This window comes from Nelusetta ayraudi, unplaced genomic scaffold, assembly GCF_046127955.1.
Source record: "Nelusetta ayraudi isolate G7.1 ecotype Tasmania unplaced genomic scaffold, CSIRO-AGI_Nayr_v1 ptg000057l, whole genome shotgun sequence".
Classification (NCBI taxonomy): domain Eukaryota; kingdom Metazoa; phylum Chordata; class Actinopteri; order Tetraodontiformes; family Monacanthidae; genus Nelusetta; species Nelusetta ayraudi.
Genome location: NW_027466107.1, coordinates 3,296,524 through 3,314,378, shown reverse-complemented (window position 1 = coordinate 3,314,378; position 17,855 = coordinate 3,296,524). Strand labels below are relative to the sequence as shown.

Genomic DNA, 17,855 nt, shown 5'->3' with positions numbered 1-17,855 from the left:
ATTTTTTTTTCTGGTTTGTTTTTTCCAACAGGGAGCCCGCGGGGAGAGAGGAGCGAGGGGACTAACTGGGAAGCCTGGAGAAAAGGTGAGGAGGCACGTCACGGCCCGAGACACCTGGCCGCATCACAACCGACGGATGAACGCATCGATCGGCTCGCAAAGTGCTTGTTGCCATTCAATTGCAGATGATGGGCCATCTGTGGCGCCGCTGAGCCACTTCACTGTTGAGCAGGGGGGCGTTTGAGTTTAGGGGCACCCGAGGTGGAAAAAAGCGGCTGTGGGGAGAGATTAACACGTCTCACCAGCTTTGTGTTACTGTTTAGAAACGGTTTTCCTTCTCCACCTGGTAGGGTTCAGCAGGACAAGATGGTCCCCCGGGATCCCCTGGAGATCAGGTAGTGCACTAACCTTTGTATAGCACCATATGCAAATGTCTTACATTAATGGTAGTTGTGTGTGTGTGTGTGTGGGGGGGGGTGGGGGTGCCATGCACATACAGTTTCATAACACAGAATGAGAACATGGAAGATTAGCGCTCTGATGGGACATATTGTCTTTTTTCCAGGGGCCACAAGGGCCACAGGGAAGACACGGTGAACCCGGACCCAAAGGACCAAATGTGAGTGCTTTAAGATAAGCTCAGTAGTGTCTTCTTTTTCATTTAGGCTGCCTCTGTTCACCCCAGTTCCCACATTTCCAGTACCTTTGGCAGTTTATTACCCTGATGAAAATTCCTTGATTTCAGGGCCTTCCTGGAAAAGATGGACTACCGGGCCACCCAGGCCAGAGAGGGGAACCAGTGAGTCACCACTTATGTCATTAGTTCAAAACGTGATAGAAACGTTATCTTCCCCCTGCATTTCAGTTATCTAGTCTTTCAGGTATATATATATATATATATATATATATATGTATATATATATATATATATATATATATATATATATATATATATATATATATATATATATATATATATGTATACATATATATATATTTTTTTAAACATGTGCTTTTATTTCATTTTCATTCTTTTTGTTTTCCTTTTTTTCAAGGCGCAGGACTATTGCCAATGCAAATCAGTTTGGCCAGCAGTCACACATAAAAACAAAACAAAAGGAAATAGGTTGCAATTATTCCATTGGAACCTTTAATTGGAAATGCTTCACCAGACTAGAAAATATCCAACTGCTATTAAAATCTCTGCAGAGATACAAAGTTTAGACGGTCATTTATTTCAGTTTTATTTAAATTGCCCTTCAGGTTGGTTAGAAAATATGTGTTTTTCTAACCTCATAAACCATGAGGGTCTAATTGATTGCTGCCATGAATTGATGTCATTCAGGCAAAGGTTAATCGCCACCTGCTAGTAGTAGTGTTGTTTCACACGTTTCACCAAAAATGAACCTGATGCTGAATCTGTATCATTGCTGATTTTCACTGCTTATTAGAGAACACTGTGAAGTTACATGTCTTGCACATTTTAGTAATTTAGCCGCAAATTAAAACCACAACTAAAGACTTCTGGTGGCCAAACAGTTTTCAATATATATGTGGTGTCCGTGTCTCTGTCTATATTAATGTGCAGCAGCTTTAGTGTGAGCCTCCAGGCTTCAGGATGCATAACTCATTCCACATCTTATTTATATTTCAAGGGCTTTCAAGGCAAGACTGGACCCCAGGGCCCCCATGGTGTCGTCGGACCACAAGTAAGATGATGCGATAATAATCTTGACTTGACCTGATGCAGCAAGACAAAATTCACAATGCAAAGCTGCAAATTAAATCCTGTGAGCGTTCCAAGTGAAAAACTGCCTCTGCATGCAATTGGATGGCGGCGCGATCAATCAGGGGGAAGGAAGCACGTGAGGTGGTCCCTCCTATAAACACGATGCAAATGGATTTCGCACCACACCCATATGTGAAGCACAACACATTAGCAGAGTGAATTATGGGTCTGAGAGGGTTGGGCCAATCTTGGTTGATTCTGGTGCTGATTGTATGTTTACAGCGTGCGCCAAAAAAACACAAAAAATACACCTGCGGTGTGAATGTTTTTAAAGGGCAAATTTGGTGATACTGGACCACCCGGTGACAGAGGTCATCCAGGCGCACCGGGGCCACCCGGTGAGACCGGTCTACCAGGATCTGCTGGCAAAGAGGGTGCCAAGGTGAGTGGTTTTAATCAAAATGTCACAATCATAATAAGCTATCAGCGCCGCCTTATTACTGTTATATTTGATTGAGCACGACATTCCCCCGGCGCTGCCAGTACATCGTTTCTCTCAGGTCTCATCCTATCCTCTAATTTGCTAATAAATAGCCAAGGAGGCCGAGCAGCGTTGAGTGTATTATAGCTCGTAAAAGATGAATGTGCTTTCTCGGCTTGACTCGCTGTTTGACATGATTTATGACTGTATAAGGGCCTGCTGTCTGCTGCCCACTCTCGCGCCTTATATATGATCCCGTATGTGTGGTTTCCAGGGAGACCCAGGTCCACCGGGGTCCCCGGGAAAAAGTGGCCCTGCTGGGCTCCCGGGGTTCCGAGGAAGCAGAGGGAACCCTGGTGCTACGGTAACTCACGGCAACTCGCATCACACAATCTCTCGACCTGACTGATGTTGAGCTGTTTTTGCCTGCTAGCCAACACTGGACTCGATTAATGGGAAGTTTTTAGTTTTTTCGCCGATGAGCTGAAAGTAAAATAATTTAAGTACAATTTGGTGCATTCAGAGTTAATTCATCCTGGCGGCAGTAAGACTGCACAACGGATCTTTTTAATGTGCACTTTATTAACTAATTTATTAATCATTCACTAATTATCTACTTTTTTTTGGGCTACTTTATGGTGTTTTTTATTATGTGGTTGTGATGCCCACTGTATGCTGCTGGACACCTAAATTTTCCCAGAAGGGGATGAATAAAGTACTCTAGCTATCCATCTATCCATCTATCTATCTATTTTATCTGGTCATTTCTTTCCCCCTTTCATTAATTTGATGCTCCTTCTTCCTCCAGGGTCCTGCAGGTCTGAAGGGAGGAGAGGGTCTCGCCGGCGTCGCAGGACTCATAGTAAGTGTGCATTCATTTAAAAAAAATCGCATCGGCCGCCTCCATGTTAGGCTGAACGCCGGGGCACGAGGAGCAGGAGACTGTTTCCATGGTGATCGCCCATCATGGCCATCACGTTAAATCAAAGAGTCAATCATCCGACGTACTCACTCCTCCTCCCCATCTCCTCTCGTTTCCAGGGTGCCACTGGAGAGCGGGGCCCCGCTGGCCCGGCTGGCGCTATCGGCGAGCCGGGGCGGCCCGGCGCCGTCGGTCCCGCTGGGCCGATGGGGGAGAAAGGCGAGCCGGTAAGACGTGGAACGCGGCTAATTTTGAATACAAATGCCTGTTATCACCGTGCCATTACGGCGGATAATAAAGGACGCGTGCTCCCACTCTGGAATGTGTCATTACGAGACAAGGATCGGTGGAGGAGAGGTAGCGGGAGACGCAGAGCGTGAGGGCAAATGTAAATGTTATCAAGCTGATTTCTTTGGCCTCGAGTTTCCTTCCTGCTATGATACATTAATCAATGTGTCACGCCGCTATATGGGGACAATGCTCACCGTCAGGATCTGCTTGATATGCTTGCGTGGTCCAATCTGTTCTCCAGGGAGAGAAGGGGCCCGTTGGTCCAGCTGGGAGTGACGGTGAACTGGGGCCCGTCGGGCTGCCGGGAGTTGCCGGATCTCCTGGGTCCCCGGGAGAGGACGGAGACAAGGTGATTGTATGACCTGACAGTAAATAGCACACTGCTGTGAAGTGCTTGTTTCTCCGCGTGCGCTCACATCTGTGCATTTGTCTGTGCAGGGAGAAACCGGAGGACCAGGCCAGAAGGGCAGCAAAGGAGACAAAGGAGAAGCAGTGAGTATCACCTTTAACCAGCAGGGGTGAGAGGAGACTGTGACTCAACTGGCGGTGCGTCTCGGCAGTGGATCCTCACTGGACTGCTTCTCTGTTGTTGCCTTTCAGGGACCACCTGGACCGATTGGAATTCAAGGTCCCGTTGGCCAGTCTGGACCACCTGTACGTGGTGGAGCTACAACACAGTACAATTCATCACATGAAAATATTCCCTGTGTCTATAAGCCCAACTCTGTGGTTACCTCAGGGTGCGGACGGCGAGCCAGGTCCTCGTGGACAGCAGGGCATGATGGGAGCCAAAGGAGACGAAGGACTCCGAGGGTTCAAGGGTGTTTCCGGACCTCCGGGACTTCAGGTCAGAAACCAGTTCCCCATCGGCTCCTCCCACGTTTTCCGCCCAGCGTTCATGTGGTGACCGTGTCTGTGTTACCAGGGAATGCCGGGCGCTGCAGGAGAAAAGGGAGACAGTGGACACGTGGGCTCAATTGTAAGTACCGTTCAGCCGCCTTGCCACTCAGCTCGAGTTCACTTGGCTCCTGGTGTCCAGCGTCGGTCTCAAGTGTGTCCTTCACACCACTTCCCAGCTTTGTTGCTTTGTCTCCAACTGGTTTTGTGCTCTTTGACAAAGAGCACCACATGACTTTACACAATTTCCAAATCTTTCTGGGCAGGTACTAAAGCCATTTAGTCCATCTTATTTTAACAGTGAATGTCAGTTCCTCTAGAATGAGGCATCAAAATAAGTTTCTCATGTAAGGTTTGCATTTTTGTTGATGGTACCTCACCTTATCGTCAGCAGTGACTCTGGTGTCACTGTGAATCTTGTTTCTTTCCCTTTTTCAACAAACTCCCATTTGAGACAAAATGAGCATCCGTAAATCAAAGTTCTTGCAGAATTTCTGGTTATTTACTAGATACTGAGATGCCTGACTGGTGCCAGCAGTCCGTAGCGGTTCTTCTATCGCTCTGGGTGCTTGTGGTGTGCAGGTGCAATCTTAATTTGGCACTTCTGCGCGCCGCGATAGCCGTGTTGAAGAACCAGACAGACGCTCTCTTCTGTGGTGTGAAAATTGGATGCACCACAGAAGTTGAGGGGTTCAGGAGAGTACAGTAAACAGCACCTACACCGATGTTATAATTAGGCCCCATTATCACATTAAGTACAAGTGTGTTACTATGAGCTGTAATCATGTGGCTTTGATCCTGGAGATAATGCACCCCCATCGCAGTTAGACAAAACTGTGACAGTCACTGGTTTTTGTGAAAAAGCAGTTTTTAACAGGACTCCTCTGTCATACAGAACATTTTTTCCCCGCTAATATCTTAAATTGGCCTCATTAAAACACAGTTGAGGGAAGGTAGTGTTCTTTTCGGGGTTTAGCAGAAACAGGTCAGGTTTTGTAAAGAAAATCTCTGCCAAAAGTTTGTTTTTTTCTTTTTTAATCCAAAGAAAATCGTTGAGTTTTTTTTTTTTTTTTTTTTTTTCCTTTTACTCCTCTTGCTTTTAAAACCAAAAGACATCCAGGTCACCACTTCAATGCAATAATTACAGAACATTTATGTGTAATCAGGAAAAAAGCCTGTTCTACCAGCAAAAGAAAGAAGAAAATAAAAGCTTGAAATCTTTATAAAGACCTGGACAACCTCTTGGTCCTACATTTCCTAATGGATGGAATCAATTGTTGGAAGTGGCTCTTCAGAGAGGAATGAGTTGCGGCTGAGTGGGAGGTCCAGGTGAAGGTTTTGCTGCTATTCTTGCTTCATGTGAATAACTACAATTTGCCAGATGCAATTTAACAAAATAAAAAAAAAAGATTGAAGATATTCAACAAACACGAATAAAAGAATACTTCTGTCTTTACTGTCCAAGTATAGACCATGATGTATTGATGATTCACGGAATGCTAGTCCACTCATTTATAATGAGTCACTTTGTTCACAGTATTAAATTAAAGTCCCTGACTCCTCTAAAAGCCTGCGGCCGCACAGGTCCTGTTGCTTGTTTAAACCAGGGCACTTTTCTCTCTGTATGTGTGACTCTTAAGTTGCCCCCCCCCCCCCCCCCCCCCAAACCTCCATTCACACTCCCACTCCCAGCACCTTGTGGACAATCCCCCCACTATACCTACCCAGGAGTGCATTCAAACACTAAACTCAAACGCAGGGTGAGCAGAGAGCTGCTTGTAGATCACGTTATAAAAATATCACTCTTATTAATAGCAAAGTGGTCTCGGATGAGTGGAGGCATACATCATTAATGAGAAAAATATTAATTACAAACATTGGGCGATTGCACAGAAGTGAAAACGAAGCACGTGCCCCCCCCCCATCGGGAGGCCGGCATCTATTTAGACACAGCGGCGCACATTAGGAGAATCAAACAGATGGTGCGCATGCTTGATAGAGGGGGCGAAAGGTTTGCATAAGTAAAATAATATTTTTTTGTATGCATCCAATAATCTATGATTTTTGATGAAATGGAGTTATGCACAAACCACTCCCAAACCCCAAGGGAGCAGCTCCTCTCCACTGGAAGTGCACACACACACACACACACACACACACACACACACACACACACACACACACACACACACACACACACACAGACACACACAAAAAAAAATAGAAAAGAATTAAGCTTACAAAGCGAGGCCAAGAAAGCTAGCCAATTAAAGAGGCAATCATTTCCTCCAGGCATTTTTGAATGCAGCAACGCATTAGCCAAGTTTAACAGAGTGGCTTTTGAAACATTTCAATCACTTCATCCATTTTATTTTGGAGGCAGGCTTTAGAGATGATTCAAGTCTTCAAATGTGGCTAAAACAAACAAATATAGTTGAAACAAACAAATTGAAGTGAAAGCAGATTATCCGAGCTTTGACTACTATTATTACCACACTCGGGGGAGCACGGACTTGAAATACAAAACTCTCTCTTTAGCATTTTCAGTCGACAGATAATTGTCTTTTCTCACAAGAATTTTTTATTTTTTTTTGGCTGCGTTTAATTTCATCATCATCAAACTTCATCTGCATTGTTCTAAATACCTGCCATTATGAACTTGCTGCTTTTAACGGGGGGGATTAATGTGAATGGTGGCCTGGGAAAGGGAAAGTGCCCTGAACATCATATTGACATTGTCATGTTGGTGTAATGTACGACATCTCAAACATTACGAATCTCAAGTTTCTTTGTACTGCAGTAAAGCTGCATATTCTTTCCATCCTTTGTTATGTGACTCTATGGCCAGTGGCATCGCGTGCATCTTTTATCGTACGGTAACGATGACCACAATGATAATAACAGAAAAATAATCATGGTGAGAAGAAAGAAAGCAGAGGAAGGGAGGGGGTGCTAAATGTGAAAGGGGAAACAGGAAACAGGATGCGGAGTGACAGAGAGGCGGCGGTGGAGCAGTGGAGTGGAGGGAGGAAGGCGGAGCGCCGATTGTGAGCAGGAAGACGGTGTGACAGCTGCTAATCAGATTAGCCTCAGCCTTGGCTGTCTAATGAGCATCCTCCTTTGTGACAGTCATCTCACAACGCCGTCAACCATGAACACGCGCTCAACAAGATTCTCTGCAGCCTCTCGTCTCCTCAGCCAGCTTAAGATGGGGGGGGCGGCGGTGGGGGTGAGGGAGGTGGGGGTGCATCGGAATGGAACCAAAAACAAAAGAGGGAGAGGAGGAGAGGAGAAAGAGGAGAAGGAGAAGGAGAAGAAGCGGCGCTTAAGACTCAGTGGGGAACTTTCACTCATGTGTGAGCGTCGCGGATCACAGATTTCCCCCCTCTAACGCTCGAGTGTCTCCCTGCCAGAAGGACGTGCGTCTCCTCCTCCAAGTCCCACGCAGTCCGTCTGTCCGTGGGCAGAGCGTCTGTCTGTCGCTCTGTCTGTCTGCCTGTCTGTGGGTCTGTCTCATCGTCTTCACCACTCGAGGCTGGCTGCGAGAGTTCAGAGCCAGTCGCGGCGCAGCGCAGCTCAAACATCCACTCAGCCGAAACTGGAGCCAAGCACAGTGAGGATTAATTGGTTGGCAACTCTTGGGCTGTCGAGCTGCGCAGCAAAGTCAAATCCCCACGCTGCCGTTGTGGCTGCAGAACGCGGGTCCCACGGGCTGCTGGAGGTTTCTTATTAATAAAAGGGAATAAGAGATTTGGGGGGAGGGGTGGGACCTGTGTCACATCGGGGGGTAATGACCTGTCTGAACGTCTTCATGGTGTCACCATCATCATCACCATAGATACCGGGGGCCATTACGTAAGCAGTCCACCGTGGGCCGATGTCTCTCTGGTTTAACTTAGGGAGGCACCAGCCAACGCCGAGCTCCCACTGGGCTCTCTGTGTGTCTGACGGTCGTCTGGGCGCCTTGAACACGACCAGAGCCTCATCAAAATATTTGATGTCATGTTTTCACAGGGACCCCCTGGACAGCATGGACCACGCGGACCCCATGGGCCTAGTGGGGGAGAGGTAGAGTGCAGTTTTTTCTTTCTTTCTTTTTTTGAATTAGCATCTGCAATTTTGTGTTGTTTTGAATCTGCAGAAGCAATAAGTGCTCCAGGGCGATTAATTTTCTGTTGGCTGCGCTTGTTAACTCAATCAGCATTATGAGTAGTGGCGTAGTGGTTTGGAGAGTGAATTTGTTTTTCCTTTTTTGCCTTCACTTTTCCCAGTTTTTTTTTTTTATTATTTATAGAATAATAAAATCAATCAATGTTTAAGTAGCACAAGAGGTTACAACACTTTCAAATAACAGCAAGAGCCTCAAGTCCTGGACTTGAGAAGAATTGTATCGTAATTTTACATTGTAAAAAATGACAAAGAAGTCTAGCAGCCGCGCTGCAGCTTTTTTGGTAACTTGTATACGTCCCCTTCAATTGACCGCCTCCTGCACCAGACCCACCGCTGCTTTTCAAACCCTGAATTATTAAACAGTATTAGGATGTAATCCCAGCGAGAGAGTTATATTTACTGCTCCATGAATCATTAAGAAGTATTAGACTATCATCTCTAAGAGGCAGTTATATTTACCCCTGGTAATGGCCGCCCTCTCCGCAGCCTCCTCACGCCGGTCAATTATTCAGCAGCGAGCTGCAGGAGCCACGCGTGCGGGCGCTGCGTTGCAGGCGAGCGTCGGCAATGCAGCAGTGCGGCGATGGCGGGGACCCGTAAATGGATCGACACAAGAATACTGGGAGGCAGCAAAATGGGGCAGGAAGGCATGAGAGGTGGATGGTTGACAGGAGACGCTCAGTGGCAGCGCTCGCCTCCACTTAGCCCCCGTGTTTGTGCACTCTAGCGAAGACGCGCTTTCTCCGGGGTTTGTCTCCAGACACAAAGCGCCGTGCCGCACGCGGACGTGCACGTCCAGCAAGGAGCAGATGTCCAACAGGAGGGAAATAGAACAAAACTCGATTTTCTGAATGCATCAAAAAATAAATCTCTTTTTGTGTTGTGCCTGGTTCTGCTCTTAGTTGACCGAACTGCCGACAGGAAAGAAAAAGAAAAAAACAGAATGCGATTTTTTTCCGTCCCCTCTAAACACTGAATATTTCAAATGTGCCCTGGTAGTATTTGACATTTTGATTCGTCTGTCCTGCCACAGGGCCCACCTGGGCTGCAGGGCGGAGTCGGTCAGCCCGGATCTGTTGGAGAGAAGGTCGGGAATTTTAATAGTTACTCACAAGCATTACGTGTGTGTATGTGTGTGTGTGTTTTAATCGTACTGAATGTATCTTCTCTGTCAGGGTGAGGACGGAGAAGCTGGAAACCCCGGGCAGCCTGGAGACACCGGTGTGGCTGTGAGTCACGTGATCACGAGTTTCCTCCCCCCCTCTTTCTTGTGCTTGACCTCACCCTCAGCATGTTTGCTTAATGTCATTCCATGTGGTTCCAGGGCATTAAAGGCGATGTCGGGGAGAAGGGAGACTCCGGCCTTCCTGGAGCAGCCGGACCCCCAGGACCAAGAGGGACACCAGGCGACGACGGAGCCAAGGGCAACATCGTGAGTCTCGCTGAACCACTGACTTTTTCCACTTAATGTCAGTCAGTGCTGATGTTATCTACTGCTGTTGTCTGTTGTTATAAAAATGTTATGATCACTATTTTTAATAACATCAGGGCCCCAATGGTTTTCCTGGAGACCCAGGGCCTCCTGGAGAATCTGGCACAAATGTAAGTATATTCTTATCACCGTGTTTGTCTGATTAACAAATTCTGGGCTAATTTATTCCACATTTTCTTACCTGTAGGGAGCAGATGGTGTACAAGGACCCAAGGGAGACACTGGAGAAACTGGAAAAGCAGTAAGAAGTTTTTAATCCTCTGTTAATGTAAATAACATAATATTCAGCATAATGTCTGAATTCTTTACTTATAAAATGTTGTTTTTGTTCGAATTTTTGCCTGAGCATTCTTCCCTGTTTCTTGTCCGACTGTGCAGGGCCCTCCAGGAGCCTCCGGAGAGCCAGGTCCCACGGGACCTCCTGGTAGAAGGGTGAGCTCAGTTCTCTGCACACTGTGTGTATGTTGGCTTCAGTGTTAGTCAAACTCATATGTGTAACCACCATCTCTTCGACCTCTCGTCCATCTGCCGCAGGGTCACGTGGGCACCGCAGGAAAAGAAGGGAAGCAAGGCATGAAGGGAGCAAAGGTAACTGAGTCGCATGGTGAGTTCTATCAAAGTCTTTTCTTTTCTTTTTTAAATCTACTTTTGTCTTGTCGGCTGCTTTGTAGGGGACAACCGGGACCCAGGGTCCGCCGGGGAGGACCGGCCCAGTCGGACCCCAGGGGCTACCAGGCAGGGACGGACCAGAAGGTCTCCGAGGCATCCCAGGCCCCTCGGTCCGTGTGGTCTGATTGTGGTTTGTGCAGTCTTGCTTTTAGCTAGTTAGTTAATCTTTTTATTCTCTTCCTCCAGGGTGAGCACGGTTTAAACGGGCCCCCAGGAGAAAGTGGACCACCGGGGCCCATCGTAAGTTTCATTAAATGATGATGCAGGATGGATGATGATGTGTTATAATCATATTTCATGATGATTCCCAGCATCATCTAAGTTTCATTAACATCAGTCAACATCTGACAATGTTTACAGGGACCTCCGGGACTTCTTGGATTGAGGGGAGACCCTGGCAGCAAGGGAGAGAAAGTGAGTCTTTAGTCCAAGAGGAAAAAAAAACAAAACACCTCCACCAGTGATCTAATGCTTAAGAACTGCGTCCCCGTCTGCAGGGTCATGGTGGCTTGATTGGTCTGGTTGGCCCCCCAGGGGATCATGGTGAGAAGGGAGACAGAGGCTTGCCTGGCAACCAGGGTACACCAGGACCCAGGGGAGATGAGGTATTGGTGTTTTTCCTGCAACACGTCGCAGCAACATGGTGCTGTTTGCTTCAGTCACTGTAAAAACTTGCCTTTCTGTCCAGGGTGTGACAGGTCCACATGGTCCCACTGGCCCTCCGGGATCACCTGGACTCTCTGTAAGTGACGCACCTGTTGAATGCTTATACAAACAGCTTTTAGGGTTCTAAAACCCAAGAATCTTTCATCCAGTTAGAAGGCTTTGCAGACACTGCTTGAATCTTAAGTTGTTGACTAAGCATCCAAATGAAAAGAAATTGGAAAAATCTGGATTATAAAAAAAACAGGTAGTGCTGAATGTCTTGAAGTTATGAGAGATGAATAATAATCACTAGCTGCGTCTATCTGAAATCCAGTTTGCAAATTAAACCTCCCAGGGAAAGAAAATAACACTTTCAAATAGTACAACTGTTTTTCTATGTTCTAAAGTAAATGGGAAATACATAAAGGAATAAAGTCACAATTTGCAATTCTGCCAAAGATATCATTGGATTAAACGTTTAAAACCATTCTAACCACTGAGGGAAAGATTAAGCACTTGGCAGCAGTGTAGAAAGCAGCTTAGAAGAGCCTTCCGGTTCGCAGTGTTGCCGCTCCTCCTCACCGCTAAAACAACATCGATACAGCAGCTGATTCCAGGTAATGGGGTTTGCTCTCTCATTCTGCTCAACCCCAAAACGCTTCCACTCAGCAGAGTGAGCAGGGGAATGCTGCTGGAACTTCTGGGTCTTTTTTTTTTTTTTTTTTTCTTAAACTGATCTCTGAAAACTTTAAAGCTTTCACGCAGCCTCTTATTGGATGAAAAAAAAAAAGTGTCGATGTGGGATCACCAGGATCAGGTCAAGCGGTCGCTTACTGCATTTTTTTTTTTTTTCAGTATAGGCAGACCTGAATGCAATTTGCATCGCTGCATGTTTTAATCCCAGACCAACTATTAAAAAGACTTTGGTCCTGTAAAACACACACAGTCCAAATATTGGGAGAAAGGAGAGGCAATACAACTGTAAGGATTTGGCCTCCAACTTTAAAAGGGAACATTAGGTCCAGAAACTCTTATATTAGGGTGCAAATGCGTTGAGAGAAAAGGTTAGGACTGAAGGAGATTGACTCACAGCGGCGGTTATGAAATGACTTGCCATGCTGAGCACTAAGAGCAGCTTCAACCTGTTGTGTTAGTGAGCAGGCACCCTGTTTTTCCCAGCCAGCTAATGACTCGGAATTAGGGTTCGGCAGCTCTTGAATAACTTGAATAACAAGATAACAATCAAATAGCTTCTTTCAGCTGAAATCGCTCCCATCTTTTTACTGCCCACTCACTCACTCACTCCTCCCCTCCCCTCCCGTCCCCTCTTCTCCATCTCATTATCGTCATATTTTTTTCAGGGTGCAGCTGGAGAGAAAGGATCGAAGGGAGAAATGGTGAGTCCAGCAAATCACTCTCTTCAAATCCCGCACCCACACTTGTTTGGTCACCAGCGGCTTTATCCACAAGCTCGGACGGGGGGGTACAAAAAAAAAAAAAATCATGTCCCTGGCTTAGACGCACCACGCTTTGTAATCACAGTGTTGTACTGCGTTTATCGCATGTACTTTGGAGCTAAAGGCCTGCTGTGCTGCCGTGCTCTGTCTTGTGTGCGACTTCTCCACTGGGCCTTTTGCTTTAATAGGATTTTTTCCTCCAGTTTGTATGATGTGATGAAAACCCGCTACAGTGCGGTTCAGCCGAGAGCTGCGGCTTTGACCACAGAGTGCTGATGCACACAGTCGGATAATCCTGTAAAGCGGCCGCCATATCTGGTTGATAAGCAGACGAGGAGGTGGGGGGGGGGCAGGGTTAACACAAGTGCTGCATGCGGCTGTGCAGGTGATGCATAATGGAAGACAAATCTTGACCCCGTTTCCTGTTTTTTTCCCCCCCCATCATCATCGTCGTCGTCCAGGGTCTTGTTGGCCCCAGAGGAGATCCAGGCCACGCTGGTCCCCCAGGACTCGCAGTAAGTGCCGTTCCTGTTTAAGTCCGTCTCTCTAGCTGCGTTCCCGTTACCTGTAGAATTGCGCAAAATCTAAATATCGCAATAAAAAAACTGTCATGGAAATGCAGCTACCAACGGCTTTGTCCTCCCGCGAATTTCTCTTCCTTACGGTTTCCCTCTGCGCCACGTTCCAGGGACCCCCCGCCACAATGATCGAACCCCTGCCAATCAGGGAGGGCAGGCGGAAGAGACGAAGGCACGCCGACAGGGGGGAGGAGCGGGAGGAGCGGGAGGAGGAGGACTTCCTCCAAGGAGATCAGCCCGTGGAGGACAGGGAGGGAATGGAAGAGGTTTTTGCCACCCTGTCCTCCATGAAAACAGAGGTGGAGCTCATGAGGAGGCCACTGGGCACGTACGAGAGCCCCGCCCGCACCTGCAAGGAGCTGATGATGGTTCAGCCCGACTACACAGACGGTTCGTCGAGACACTGATTTAAAACTGCTTCTGAACGCTCATCCAATGAGAAAGTCACCCAAGAAAAAAACTGAGCGCATTTATCTGATCTAATCTCGTGTGTACAAGAGAGGATTACGGCCAAAAGAAGAAAAAAAATTACAGGAAGGAGATTTTTTTTTTCCATTTGTTTCCATTTTGAGTTTTAATTCTAATTCTCTTCCATACATCTGCAACTAGTTCCACTAACCCGTGCAATAAAACAATAAGTCGTCATTATTTTCTACCTCGTTGTTTGTGTTCATGGCGAAATCCAACATCAAGCGCTTGACTGATGTTCCTTCTCGGCGCAGGAGACTACTGGATTGATCCCAACCAGGGCTGCCACAAAGACGGCATCAAGGTCTTCTGCAACTTCACGGCGGATGGAGAGACGTGTCTCTTCCCCGACAAGAGGATCGAGATGGTGAGTCTCCCATCGCTGGGCGCCAGGCCCTCGCAAAGCTGACCTCGCCGTTTCAAATCAGAGGACAAATCGCTCACTGGCTCGCTCGCCCTGTCCCTTGAGCCAAGGATTTCTCCCAGCATTCTGCACCCCCCGCCCCCCTCTCTCTCTCTCTCTCTCTCACACTCTCTCTCAATCTGGTCTGTGTGCACAGGTGAAGTTAGCGGCGTGGAACAGAGAGACGCCGGGAAGCTGGTTCAGCCAGTACAGAAAAGGCAAGCAGGTAATCAAAAACAAAACACAAAAAAACATTGTCTCCAAACTCATTCCTCTTAAAGGTTAATTATAAATGTTTTAATTAAAAGGACAAACAATCAAACAAACGTGTGCGCATTCATCAGTGTGCAGCTGCAGCTGAGTAGCAGGATGGCTCACAATGAAGCTCTGATGGTGCCTCTCAGGTGCTGGTGTTCAGGGCAGCATCACACACATGTGCATAAAAACTTTGGACTCTCAGATCAGAAATCGAACATCTCAGATTATGACTGAGCTTCGAGCACAACTGCAGCTCACAGACGCTCTCGCACAGAGTCCCAGGATTGACACTTCCTGCGGTTAATTACTTCTTTACCCGGCTGCTCTTATCCTCAAGAGAGGTCGCTGAAGCTCCGGCTCGCACAACCTGTGAGGGTTTTCATTTCAGCATTGTCTGACAGCTGGAAAGACTGGAGTGTGTATTTCTTTAGTAAAAAAAAACAGAGTAGTAGCAAACTAGCTTTCGTCCTGGTGGCCCCTCCAAACTCTGCATGTCTTTGTGGCACAGTTCTCCTACAGCGACAGAGACGGGAACCCCGTGCACGTCGTCCAGATGACCTTTCTCAAACTACTGAGCGCCACCGCCAAGCAGGACTTCACCTACACTTGCCAGAACTCGGCGAGCTGGTTTGACAGCGCCTCCGGCTCCTACCAGCACGCCCTCCGCTTCCGGGGAAGCAACGAGGAAGAGCTGACGCAGGCCAACAGCCCCTTCATCAAGGCCGTGTATGACGGATGCCAGGTCAGTGCAGCAGCAGCAGCAGGGCAACCAGCTGGACAGACAGGAAGTAGCCTTAATGAAACATAAAAAAAAAACAAACACACACACACACACAAAAGTGTTTCTGCATCGATTGCATTAGTGTGATCGGCGGTCGCTCGATTTGATAAGTGAGTTAATTACGGCGGATGGATGGGAAGAGAGGGCTGGTTGTTCCTGTCAAGAGACGTGATTGTTTCTCTCCTTTTTTTTCTAGCTCCGCAAAGGTCAGGAAAGGACTGTTTTAGAGATCGACTCGCCCTCCGCCGAGCTCCTGCCCCTTTTGGACGTGGCGGCGGCAGACTTTGGCAACAGCAACCAGAAATTTGGCTTCCAAGTCGGACGAGTTTGCTTCAACGGCTAGAGCGAAAGAGAAGGATGAAGGAGGAGGAGGAGAAGAGAAGAAAAACCACACACACAGCAAGTTTCCTGCAAAAGAAACTGGACTTTTTTTCTGCTGCCACAAGCAATATTTATTATATTATGTTCCTGTATGTGGCCGTTTTTCTTTTATAGTACATTATTTAAGACTCTACAGCAGCCATGTGCAAGGGGCTTGACAACAGCGAGAAGAATGGTAAAAAGCGAGAGGGGGAGGAGGGGGGTTCCTGGGGGAACTCAGCACGATTAACCAAAGGGAAATATGCCAGTTAGATATATTTAATTATGTGTGTTTTTAAAATGCTATCTTCCTGTGCGACACATCCAGGCAGAATTATGAGGAGTGCACCACTTGACAACGACCACTTATAAACAAGACGGATCTGTCCGCGAGCCCAGAGAAGACAGAAGCCATTACCTCGAACTTTTTTCAGACCGCGGAGGAAGTAAATTGCTACCTAATGTTTTTAACGCCATAAAATCGGAGACTCGTCGTCTCATTTGCATGCTCGGATTTCACAGTCAGGCTCACCTGCGAGCTCAGCCTGGCTCGGCTCGGCCCGGCCCGGCCCGGCCCGCCATATTAATGCGACAAAAGTCAAAGCAATTAATATCCTGTGTACAGGGATGATGAATTGTCCCTTTTGCCCTTCAACCGCAGTTTGCTCACCGAATCCCCTCCATTAGTATTCACAAACCGTGGCTAGTTATTGAACCAGAAGCTTACTCGAAGAGAGAGGCTAGCTCCCCCTATTGGACGGTACCCCCGTACGCCGGCTTGATAACTGGGGCCGGATTAGTGCGCCGTGTTTCCAGGCGGTGCTGTATGTGTCAGACGAACATCGTCTCCACCGCCGTGTAACTTGCCGTGACACTCTCGAGCAACTCTGGCTGGTTATTCAGGGCAAGAGAGGAAAAAAAAGAAGTTCTCGCTGATTAAAATGTTCCCCCTGCCTGAAGCGCGGGTCCCGAACACCGGGGGGACATTTCACGCATCTCTTGGCAGCATTTTATTCTTGCTGACATGAACTGTTTTTATGATTCTGCCCGACTCAGAGGTTTTTTTTTTTTTAAGATTTTGGATTTTTTTTTTTTGTTATGTGAAAATTTCCATAGTATAGTACTTTGCTGTTAACATGACATGATTTGTTCTTCCATGGTGCTCAAAATGTTTCTGTTGTTGTTGTTTTGTCTTTGCGTATGCGTGTGCGCGTGCATGCATGTGTGTGTGTCTGTGTGTGTGTGTGTGTGTGTGTGTGTGTGTGTGTGTGTGTGTGTGTGTGTGTGTGTGTGTGTGTGTGTGTGTGAGAGAGAGAGACTGACAATGTTTGTGTGTCACTGTGGCCAGGATTAGAAATTAGAGAGGGGGAGGGTTGTTGCCCTTTCAGCAGCATGATACACCCTCAAAGGGTAGGGACTTGTATTTTTATTTTTTTGCACATCTTCTAGCCATTGGTGCTAACTTCACTGCAGTTTCGCTTTAGTAGAAATTACAGCTTGAAAATGTGCTACTTTGAAAGTGGGGGACCTGTGATCCAAATGTCCTCTTATTCTCACCCCCACCGCCTCACCCTCCCTAAAAAAGCCCTCTGCACGCCATCACGGTGCCTTTTCTAGGATTATTCTCCAGCTCCAAGATTTGTCTTTTGAACAATGTTCCGCCTGTCAGCTTAAAGAGAGACTTCTCACAATTACCAAACAGAGCTGTGAAAAGTTACTACACATATTGTTGATTTTTTTTTTTTTGTTGTTGGAAAACTCTGTCTCCTGTCCTACTGTTTCCAGCCTCAACTGTGTTGTTCAGCCTCCGTCTCTCTTTATTGCCACCGTTCTGTCTGTTTCTTGGCATTCAAGCGTTCCATTAGTTAGCGCCTCTCTTCCAGTCCCATCCTGCACTGCCCCTCCTGTGTATAGCAGTGTTTTGTTGTAATTTTATATACTGTACAGTTATCCTGCGGCCTTAATGAGTGGCAAAGCCCAGAATGAAACACAACATGCTTGTCAGAACCTGATGTGTGAATAAAACCCGACAGAAATCCTTCTCTTCTCGTGTTGCGTCTCCACGACCACTCTGACGCGGTCAAACCACGTGGAGCAAACCAAGTGCTCCGTGACTGAGTAGTTTTGCAACATTTTGTCAACAAGCACGAAATTAGCATCCCCACAAGGCCGGCGTAATCACCTTGGATTGGCTCTAACGGTCCATTTGTTTCAATTAGCCCCGTTTCAAGTAGACAGAAGCTTTCAGGAGAGC

The 17,855-nt window shown here is 47.1% G+C and overlaps 1 protein-coding gene across 9 annotated transcripts in view; it reads left to right on the top strand.

Annotated features, from left to right (window-relative positions):
• Window positions 1–17,642, top strand: part of col5a3a (collagen, type V, alpha 3a) — a 43,335-nt gene extending 25,693 nt beyond the window's left edge. For all 9 annotated transcript variants that reach the window (XM_076038529.1, XM_076038528.1, XM_076038524.1 and 6 more), the window contains 34 exons: window positions 32–85; window positions 351–395; window positions 566–619; window positions 746–799; window positions 1,656–1,709; window positions 2,064–2,171; window positions 2,485–2,574; window positions 3,019–3,072; window positions 3,252–3,359; window positions 3,665–3,772; window positions 3,862–3,915; window positions 4,024–4,077; window positions 4,163–4,270; window positions 4,349–4,402; window positions 8,335–8,388; window positions 9,524–9,577; window positions 9,666–9,719; window positions 9,815–9,922; window positions 10,039–10,092; window positions 10,170–10,223; window positions 10,361–10,414; window positions 10,517–10,570; window positions 10,654–10,761; window positions 10,838–10,891; window positions 11,012–11,065; window positions 11,149–11,256; window positions 11,340–11,393; window positions 12,658–12,693; window positions 13,215–13,268; window positions 13,442–13,721; window positions 14,054–14,166; window positions 14,360–14,428; window positions 14,969–15,202; window positions 15,438–17,642. In XM_076038529.1, the coding sequence (XP_075894644.1) occupies window positions 32–85; window positions 351–395; window positions 566–619; window positions 746–799; window positions 1,656–1,709; window positions 2,064–2,171; window positions 2,485–2,574; window positions 3,019–3,072; window positions 3,252–3,359; window positions 3,665–3,772; window positions 3,862–3,915; window positions 4,024–4,077; window positions 4,163–4,270; window positions 4,349–4,402; window positions 8,335–8,388; window positions 9,524–9,577; window positions 9,666–9,719; window positions 9,815–9,922; window positions 10,039–10,092; window positions 10,170–10,223; window positions 10,361–10,414; window positions 10,517–10,570; window positions 10,654–10,761; window positions 10,838–10,891; window positions 11,012–11,065; window positions 11,149–11,256; window positions 11,340–11,393; window positions 12,658–12,693; window positions 13,215–13,268; window positions 13,442–13,721; window positions 14,054–14,166; window positions 14,360–14,428; window positions 14,969–15,202; window positions 15,438–15,584 (2,796 nt within the window). In that variant the 3' untranslated portion in view covers window positions 15,585–17,642. The remainder of the gene's footprint in view (window positions 1–31; window positions 86–350; window positions 396–565; window positions 620–745; window positions 800–1,655; window positions 1,710–2,063; window positions 2,172–2,484; window positions 2,575–3,018; window positions 3,073–3,251; window positions 3,360–3,664; window positions 3,773–3,861; window positions 3,916–4,023; window positions 4,078–4,162; window positions 4,271–4,348; window positions 4,403–8,334; window positions 8,389–9,523; window positions 9,578–9,665; window positions 9,720–9,814; window positions 9,923–10,038; window positions 10,093–10,169; window positions 10,224–10,360; window positions 10,415–10,516; window positions 10,571–10,653; window positions 10,762–10,837; window positions 10,892–11,011; window positions 11,066–11,148; window positions 11,257–11,339; window positions 11,394–12,657; window positions 12,694–13,214; window positions 13,269–13,441; window positions 13,722–14,053; window positions 14,167–14,359; window positions 14,429–14,968; window positions 15,203–15,437) is intronic.
• Window positions 17,643–17,855: the final 213 nt, after the last annotated feature.